This window comes from Alligator mississippiensis, chromosome 7, assembly GCF_030867095.1.
Source record: "Alligator mississippiensis isolate rAllMis1 chromosome 7, rAllMis1, whole genome shotgun sequence".
Taxonomy (NCBI): Eukaryota; Metazoa; Chordata; order Crocodylia; family Alligatoridae; genus Alligator; species Alligator mississippiensis.
In genome coordinates, this window is record NC_081830.1 from 605,894 (window position 1) to 614,258 (window position 8,365).

The following is an 8,365-nucleotide window of genomic DNA, read 5'->3' on the forward strand; positions in this document are numbered from 1 at the left end:
AGCCCGGCCCGGCCGGCGGGTGCGTGACGTCACGGCTGTGCCCGCCGGCGCTGGGGCGGGAGCCGCGCGTGGCCCGCAGCGCCGTGCGCGGGGCGGATGGGGGCACGGGCGGCCGGCTGCGCCCTTGCACCGAAGCAGAGCGGGTCCCCCAGACACGCCACACGCACAGGGCCGGGAGGGAGCCCGGACGACCATGGAGTCCCGCCCCCGGCCCGGAGCCAGGAACTCCGCTGGGGTCACGGGATCCCGGCGAGATCAGCATGCACATCTGTCCCGGAGGCGCGCAAAGCGGGTGCTTCAGCCCCCGGTGGCAGGCTGCCCCAGGCCGCGGGGCGCGGGCGGGGAAGAACTGCTCCCTGCCGTCCCTGCAGCGCTCCCGCACGAGTCCGGCCCCCGCGGCCCTCGGGGCGCTGTGCGCTCCCCCTGCCAGCGTGCCGCGGGCTTCCCCCCAAGGTGGAGAACTTGCCTGTATCGGCGTCCAACACCACCAGGTCCTCGTCCGCCACCCGCTGAGCCTGTGGGGTCGGCCTGGGTCGCCCGCCTGCCTCGGGACTGCCCGACGCCCCGGGACATGCGGCGGGGCGGGGCGGGGCGGGGCGGTCTGAGACCGACGCGGGCCTCGGGCATTCTTTACAGAGAAGGCTGCATGGTAAGCAGTACGAGTGTCGCGCCCAGCACCAGGCCGCAGGCAGCTGAACCACTCTCCTAACCCCGGATTTGACCGATAGAAACCGCTGATTTCCCCAAGATTTTGGCTGTTACCTTTCACCCAATTGGGAGGGATTTGACCTATAGTAACCCCAAGTTGACCCAGCTGTGATCCTTGATTTCCCCCAAATTGGGCTGCGAGCTTTCCGCGAGTTAGGGCAGGGGAGGGGGCCGCGGGTCGGGCTGAGGGGCACGGCCCCCCCCAGCTTCTTCCTTCCCAGCAGCAAGGACCTCAGCTTGACCTCTCTGTGAGCCCGCGCGTCTCCCAAAATGGACCTTCCATCTACTTGGGGCAGGGGAGGGTGCTGCGGGTCGGGGTGGGGGGCAGCAGCCACACGCACCCCACACTATGCGGATGCAGCTTTTTATTTGCATTCATTTGCACGTCATTAGTGTGAATGCAGACCCCACAACACACCCCTTGTGTGGGGCGCTGCCCATGTGTCAACCTGGACATCTGGGTCCCCCGGCTCCTCCTTGCCCCCCTCCCCGGCCTCCCCGCCGGGGTCCACTACCGGGTGGTGGCAGCACTGCGGTCGAGGCAGCGCAGCCAGGCCTGGGTGCGGGCGCAGGCCTGGGCCCAGGGGTAGATGGGGGCATAGCCCAGGCGCTGGGTGGCCTTGTCAGTGGCCACGGAGAAGGGGGTGGAGGCCACGGCCAGCGTGTAGGGCGTGAGGATGGGGCGGTAGGCGCCGCGCAGTGCCCAGCCCAGCGCCGCGTTGGCCCAGGCCAGCACCCGCAGCACCCAGGCGGGCAGCAGGGGCCCGGTGCCCACCAGGCGAAACCCGCAGGCCGGGCCCAGCAGCCCTGCGTTGAAGTCCTCGTAGCTGCCATAAGGCGAGTCGTCGTAGCAGTAGTAGGCTTCCCCCGCAGGCCCTGCCCCCTTGACCTCTGCCCCCATGAGCTCCGCCCCCTCCGGCTCCACCACTGCTACATGCCACAGCGCCCGGGCCGCCACGATGTGCATCCATGCCGCGTTGCCTACGGGAGGGAGGAAGGGGCCAATCAGGGGGGAGCAGTTGTGTGACTCATAGGAAGCACTCATGCAAGGTGCGTGCGAGACGCTCGTGGAAGTCTCACAGGAAACATTCATGCAAGACACTTATGGGACACACACATGCGAGACACTTGTGCAAGACTCATAGGACACACTCGAGCAAGATGCTGAGACATTTATGCAAGACTCATGCGAAACACTCATGTGAGCTGCTCAAGACAAAGTCATGTGAGATGCTTGTGAGACACTCACGGAGGCACTCCTGCAAGACCCCTGAGAAACACTCATGCAAGATACTCATGAGAAACACTAGACACTTGTGAGACACACTTGTGTGAGCCACTCAAGCAAGAGGGGTGTGAGAAATGGGGGAAGCACTTGTGAGAAACACCCATGCGAGACACCCAGGAAACGTGTGTCAGACATGGAGGAAGCACTCGTGCGAGACACCTGAGCAAGATGTGTGTGAGAAACTCAGGAGAAGCAGTTGTGCGAGACGCTCATGTGGGCCCAGGGCGACACTCATGTGCGTGAGACAGTCTGGAGAAGCCCTTGTGCGAGACGCTCAAGCAACGTGTCCATGACAAACACTCATGCGAGGCATGTGGGAGAAACAGTCAAGTGAGACACACGAGCAGCTTGTCTGAGGAATGCTCGTGCACTATGGTTGTGCAACACACATGTGCAAGGCCCATCCTTGACTCCTGGGCCCCCCAGCCCCCTAGGTCGGCCCTCCCTGCTCCTGCACGCCTGGGCCCCGCACTCACCCACGTAGACGCGGCCGTGCTCGACCTCAGGGGAGACGAGGCGCCAGAGGCGGCGGCCGCTGCGCAGGCCCCGGGCGTGGAACTCGCGCATCAGCGGGTGCCCCTCGCCGTAGATGCCCGTCGGGCGCAGCGCGCAGGTGGCCAGGAGCCGCCCGCCCCGCACCTGCCACCACCATGCACCCGTCAGCCGGATGCTGGGGTCTCGCACTCGCACCAGCCCCAGACGCCGGTGTCTCAGTCACCCATGTGCCCTGGATGCCTGTGTCCCAGGCGCCCACATCCCCCAGACACCTGGGTCCTTGGTCTCCCAGCTCCAGATCCCTGGGTCCCAGCCCTCCTGCAGCCCCTGGATGCCTGGGTCCAAGTTCTCCCAGCCTCGCCACCCTCCCCCCGGGCCACCTGGGTCCCATGCTCACCCGCATGCCGTTGGCTTCCAGGACCAGGCGCTCGGCCTCCGCCTTGCTGAGCGGGTAGGGGTGGTCATGGTGCACCTCGTATGGGGTGTCCTCATTCCCCCTGGGGGGAGGGGTGGGGTCAGGGCAGGAGTAAGGGGTGGCCCACATCCTAGCCACAGCCCCAACTCAGGACAGCTGAAAGGGAGCCAGGAATCCCCACTTCATCCCAGTGTGATGCGCAGCACATGAGGAAATACGTAGGCACCAGAGGAGGCCATGTGTGGTACAGAAGGATAAACGGTAGGCACCACACGTGGCAGCACAAGGTACATGGGGAAATAGCAGCAGAGGGGCCAGCGTGTGATACATGGGGAAATACGGTAGCCAGTTGAGGTGACATGTTGGTATCAGGGAATACAGTAGCCACCACAGTTGCGGATATGGTACGCAAGGAGTTACAGTAGCATGTGATATGTGAAGAAACATGAAGAAAGATATGTGCAGCAACCCTGGAAGCGCTCGAGTGTGCGCTACATGAGGAAATATGGCAGCCCCAGAGGAAATGCAGTAGCAACTGCAGGTAATTGTGTGTTAGACACAAGGAAACATGGTAGCGAGTGAAGGGGATAACTAGCACCATACACAATGAAACATCGTAGCCCCCACAGGTGACCCTGTATGGTACGCAAGGCAATACGGTAGCCTTTGGAAGTGATAGCGTGTGACACTAGGAAATATGGTAGCCCTCATAGGTGATAGGGCATCGTACACAAAGAAATACGGTAGCCTCTGGAAGTGCAAGTGAGGGACACACAAGGAAATATGGTAGTGAGCAGAGGGCACAGGCTGTGGTACATGAGGAAATACAGCAGTGCCAGCCATAGGAGAGTGCTCCATGGGGAAATATGGTAGCACCCAGGGTGATGGCACGTTACACGGGGACATACGTCAGCAGAGCAAGGGGCAGCACAGGGCACATGGTGGCTACCATATTTCTCTGGCTTCCTGCTCCACTCCAGCCTTCCTATAGGCCTGCGGTAAGGGGGGTGGGGCTTCCCTGGATCCTCAAGGGGGGTCCTCAGAGAACCCAGGAATCCCGGATACGGTCCCTTTAAGAGGAGGAGCGGGGTGGAGGGACAGCATCACTGTTTGTTTCTGGGTTGCTATGGAGATGGGTGGGGAATCCCGAGGAAAGCCCTTGGGGAAAGGGGGGAGTCCCATGCCTGGGAGCAGGGGGTCATGGGAGGCCAGAGGCCTGGGCTCTCTGGGGTAGGGGCCGCGGGTGAGACCAGGGGTGTTAGAAGCCTGGAGCCCTGGGGTCTATGGGATGGCGGGGGTGCGAGCAGGGGGTTTGGGAGCCTGGAGGCCTGGGTTCTCTGGGGGGGGCAAGCCCAGGGGTGTTAGGAGCCCAGATGCCATACCGGTAGAAGGGGTCCCCGCGGGTGTTGGGCCCCACCACCTCCATGCTGCTGGTGTAGACCAGGACAGGCACCCCGTGGTCCACGCAGGCATCAATCACGTTGCGGGTCCCTGCCGGGAGCCAATGGGTGAAGGGTGGGTGGGACCCGGACCCCTTCCCAGGTTTATGAGCGCAATGGCATCCGGGCGACACCGAGCCCCTGGCTAGGCCCGGACGCCCGCCTCACCTTGCACGTTGACCTCGTGGAGGCGCTGGGGGGGGACGCGGCCCCAGACGTCCACCAGGCTGGCGGTGTGCAGCACCACGTCCGCGCCCGCCACCGCGCCCGCCACGTCCGCCGCCCGGCTCACATCTCCCAGCAGCACCCGCAGCCGCCCATCGCCTGGGGGGGGAGGGGGGTTAGGGTCACCCTGATGCCCAGGTTCGCTGGGTTTGGGGGGAGGGGGGCAGTAGGAGCTTTGGGAGCCCGGGTGCCAGGGGGCTGTGGGCTGGCAGCTCAGACGCCCGGGGGGCCAGCCTGGCCCAGCTGCTTTCCCCACTCCCGGCGCGTGAGCAGCACTTTCCGACAACCAACTCCCTGGAAAAACTGCCTCGCACGGAAACTCCCTTGCACAAGCGCTCTCCGCAGCGTGTTGGCCGGGAGCAGGGTGGGCTGGGAGCCCGGGCGCCTGGGTTCCCTGGGCGGGAGCTGGGCCGTGGTTGGCTGCCGGCTCGTGGCTGCTAACCCACAGCCACATTCCTTGGCAGCAAGCCCCGGCTCAGGGGTCAGCGGTGATGCAAGCCGGGATGCGCCCAGGCCCGCTGCCTCCAGGCATCCAGGCTCCCACCCCTGCCCCAGGGGACCCAGGTGTCCGGGTGCCGTTTTGCCTACTGGGGTCCCAGGCTCCAGCTGCAGGGGCAGTCGAGTCAGTCAGGGTGGCAAGAGGGCTACGGGGGCAAATGCTTCAATTCTTGGGGGGACACAAGGCGGGGGGTGCCCAGACATCTGGGGTCTGTTGGGAGGGGGAGCAGGGGGTGACCCCTGCCTCGACTGCGGTGCAAAGTAACAGAGCAGCGGGTGTAGGGCTGGTTCTCTGGGCTGGCAGGAGGGAGTGGTAGGAGGCCGGGGTTCCCTCCCGGATGCCTGGGTTCCTGTTGTTTCCCAGGCAGGGAACTACGGGAAGCCCCTCGTTGGTGGGGGGGCTCACGCACACACGTGTGCCTGCCCGTCCTCACCCAGCGGCAGCTCCGGCTCTAGCTCCAGCTCTGTGTCATCGGCGCCATCCGGCCGCGAGGCATCGGGCACCCGCGTGTCCAGCACTCGTACCTCCCGGGCCCGAGGCTCACGCTCCAGCAGCAGCCGCACCAGGTGGGTGCCCAGGAACCCACAGCCGCCCGTCACCACGTACACCAGGCCCTGGGGGACACCTGGCTGCGTGGGTCCCTTTCCTCCAGGCCAGAGGAGGTAGGACCCCCCCCGACTCCATGCCTGGGTCCCCTCCTGGATGCTGGGGTTCCCAGCCCGGATGCCAAGGTCCCTTCCCGGATGCCTGGGTTCCTGCCCGGATGCCTGGGCTCCCTGCCCAGACGCCTGGGTCCCCAGTCCGGACACCAGCTGTTTCCAGTGAGGTCAAGCGCTGGCCTCAAGCCCCTGGCCAGGGCCAGGATGTGCCCACCTCTGGCGTGGAGCATCTGGGGGCCGCCCAAGTAGAACAGCGCCATGGGCAGGCCTGGGATGTGTCAAACTCTGGAGCGTGGCTATGGCAGCCCTGGCAGCTCCTGTGGGCACTGCAGGGTGGGGGCCCGGACGCCTGGGTCTTCTGGGCTGGAGAGCAGCGATGGCTGGGAGCGCACACGCCTGGCTTCTCGGCCTCCTTATCAGCCACCCAAGGGCACCGGGGAGGGGGGGAAGCGCGGGGGGTGACTCAGCACCTGGACCCTGGGGCCCTGTTGGGGCGCCTGCAGCTAGGCAGGGTCAGCCTGGGTCAGGGCCTGGAGGGATGACTGGCTGGGGAGGGGGCACCTCCCATGCCCCCCACTCCCACCCCAGAGAGCCTAAGCATCCCAGCTCCAGGCCCCCCATGCCCGAGACATCCCAGGCATCCTGGCTCCTAACCCCCCTCGCACCTCCCAGAGAGCCCAGGCATCCTGGCTCCTAACCCCCCTCGCACCCCCCCAGAGAGCCCAGGCATCCCGGTTCCTAAACCCCCTCGCACGCTCCGAGAGAGCCCAGGCCTCCCGGCTCCTAACCTCCCTCACACCCCGCAGAGAGCCCAGGCGTCCTGGCTCCTAACCTTGCTTGCACCCCCCAGATAGAGCCCAGGCATCCCAGCTCCTAACCCCCCTCGCACCCCCCAGACAGCCCAGATGTCCTGGCTCCTAAACCCCCTCCCAGCCCCCAGAGAGCCCAGGCCTGTGGGCTGGGGCCCTCCCTGCTGCCCCGCGGGCTGTGCGCAGGGGTCACGCAGGGGAGTCCCCTGCCCCCCCGCGGGTCCAAAGGTGAGGAGGCGGGAGCAGGGCTGTGGGAGCCGGGGCGGGGCGGGGGCGAGCGGTCCCGGCGCCGGCGGCGGGCGCGCGCACGTCCCCTGGCAGGCGCACTGCTGCCGGGGCAGCTCCGGGGCAGGAAGCCGGGCGGGCTCCCGAGCCCCTGCTGCCCCGGGAAGCCCGGCGCCCGGGCTCCCTGCAGCACCTGCTCCGCCCCAGGAGCCCGAGCTCCTAATCCTCCTAGAGCCCGGGGCCGCCTCTCCCGAGCCCCGAGTCCGGCGGCCCGGGCTGCAGCACCTGCTCCCGGCCGCTCCCGCCCGCCTGCGCGTCACGGGGCGGTACCTGGTCCCCGGCAGGGTCCCGCTCCGCGGCTCCGTCCCGCTCGCCCATGGCCCCAGGCGGGGCCACCCCATGGCCAGCGCCTTTGTACGGCCCGGCCCGGAAGGGGAGGGCTCGGCCGGGGGGAGGGGGGTGCGGAGCAGCCCGGGCACCGGCTCGCGGGGCAGGTCCGCGGCTGCACCGGCCCGCGGCGACCCCTGGCGGCCGCCCGCGCCAGGACCTGCGGGGCCGGCGGTCCGTGCGCGCGCCGCGCTCCGGGGGCTGGCGGGGCGGGCCCGCGCCCCGAGAGCCGGCGCCTACCGCGGGAGCAAGCCCCGGCCCCGGGCACCTCCCGGCCGGAGCCTGCGTCCTGCTCAGGCCGATGGGCGGCTGGGGCAGGGCCGGGAGCAGGGGGCCTTGCGGGCCCCGGCCGGGGGAGGGAGGACAAGGTGCGGGAGAGGCGCAGCCGGCCCTGGCCAGCAGGCTGGGGAGCAGGGCGCACCACGTACACGCCCGTCGCCACGGCGCCGTGAAGGAGCCGCCCGCCTCGGGGCCCGGTGGCGCGGGGCATCGGGGTGGAGCACAGGCTCTGCCCCCGGGGCCGTCAGCCTCGCCCTTGCCGAGGATGTGCCACCCCCCGGGGCATGGCGAGGGCCGCGCGGCGGAGCGTGCGCTGCACGAGGGCAGAGCCGGCACCGGCGGGCCGTGGCGAAGCGGAACGGGCGCGTCCCGCAGCCGGCTCAGGTGGCGGAGCAGGCGGCGCCGCCGGTTTAGCACAGGCCCCACCACCAGGCGCGCCAGGCCAGGGCGGCCGGCAGGGCAGGGACCAGCCTTGTGCAGGCCGCGCGCCAAGTGGGTGCGAGCAGCAGCGGGCGGGGCGGCTTCAGCTCCGGGCTTAGGCGCGGGCAGGGCGCGCGCTCTGCGGCCGCCCCCGTGCGCCGGGCCGGCGCGACCACCCGCGCTCGGTCTCCGATCCAGGTGAGCCCCACCCGGGCCAGCCTCTGGCGCGCCCCGGGCAAGGCCGCCGCCGGGACCGCTACCCGGGCTCCCACAGCAGCGGTTCGGCGAGCAGGTCGTCGCCCCGGGCCACCCGCATCGGGGACCGGGGGGCGGAGAGCAGCCCCCAGGCCCTGAGCGGGTCTCGGAAGAGGACCGGCAGCTCCCCGGCGCCCCGCGCCAGCTCCGGCCCGCGCAGGAAGAAGAGCTGCCGGCCGGATCGGAGCCCTGGGAGGCAGCGGAGGAAGGCACGCCCCGACTGGCTCCACGCCGCGCGGCTGCAGGCACCGTCCCGCAGTCT

At 68.4% G+C, this 8,365-nt stretch overlaps 1 protein-coding gene across 3 annotated transcripts; it reads right to left on the reverse strand.

The window, feature by feature from the left end:
• Positions 1-1,058: 1,058 nt before the first annotated feature.
• HSD3B7 (hydroxy-delta-5-steroid dehydrogenase, 3 beta- and steroid delta-isomerase 7) lies at positions 1,059-7,975 on the reverse strand. 3 transcript variants are annotated; one of them, XM_059731465.1, is made up of 7 exons: positions 7,093-7,177; positions 5,503-5,683; positions 4,514-4,669; positions 4,289-4,397; positions 2,889-2,988; positions 2,473-2,635; positions 1,059-1,689 (listed from the first exon to the last, which is right to left on the reverse strand). In XM_059731465.1, exons 1-7 carry the CDS (start codon positions 7,138-7,140, stop codon positions 1,220-1,222), a joined length of 1,227 nt encoding a protein of 408 aa, XP_059587448.1. In that variant the 5' UTR covers positions 7,141-7,177; the 3' UTR covers positions 1,059-1,219. The 3 variants fall into 3 exon arrangements, with proteins under 3 accessions (XP_059587448.1, XP_059587447.1, XP_059587449.1); XM_059731464.1 differs by lacking the exon at positions 5,503-5,683 and having other exon boundaries at positions 7,093-7,975; XM_059731466.1 differs by lacking the exons at positions 2,473-2,635; positions 4,289-4,397; positions 5,503-5,683 and having other exon boundaries at positions 1,236-1,689; positions 7,093-7,975.
• Positions 7,976-8,365: the final 390 nt, after the last annotated feature.

Excerpts from the sequence above, each read along its gene's own strand:
- HSD3B7 (XM_059731464.1), bottom strand. The coding sequence starts at position 7,639 with ATGCCCCGCGCCACCGGGCCCCGAGGCGGGCGGCTCCTTCACGGCGCC. Across the intron at positions 4,398-4,513 it reads CCACGAGGTCAACGTGCAAG|GGACCCGCAACGTGATTGAT; the intron begins GTGAGGCGGGCG and ends GGCTCCCGGCAG. Across the intron at positions 1,690-2,472 it reads GCACGGCCGCGTCTACGTGG|GCAACGCGGCATGGATGCAC; the intron begins GTGAGTGCGGGG and ends TCCCTCCCGTAG.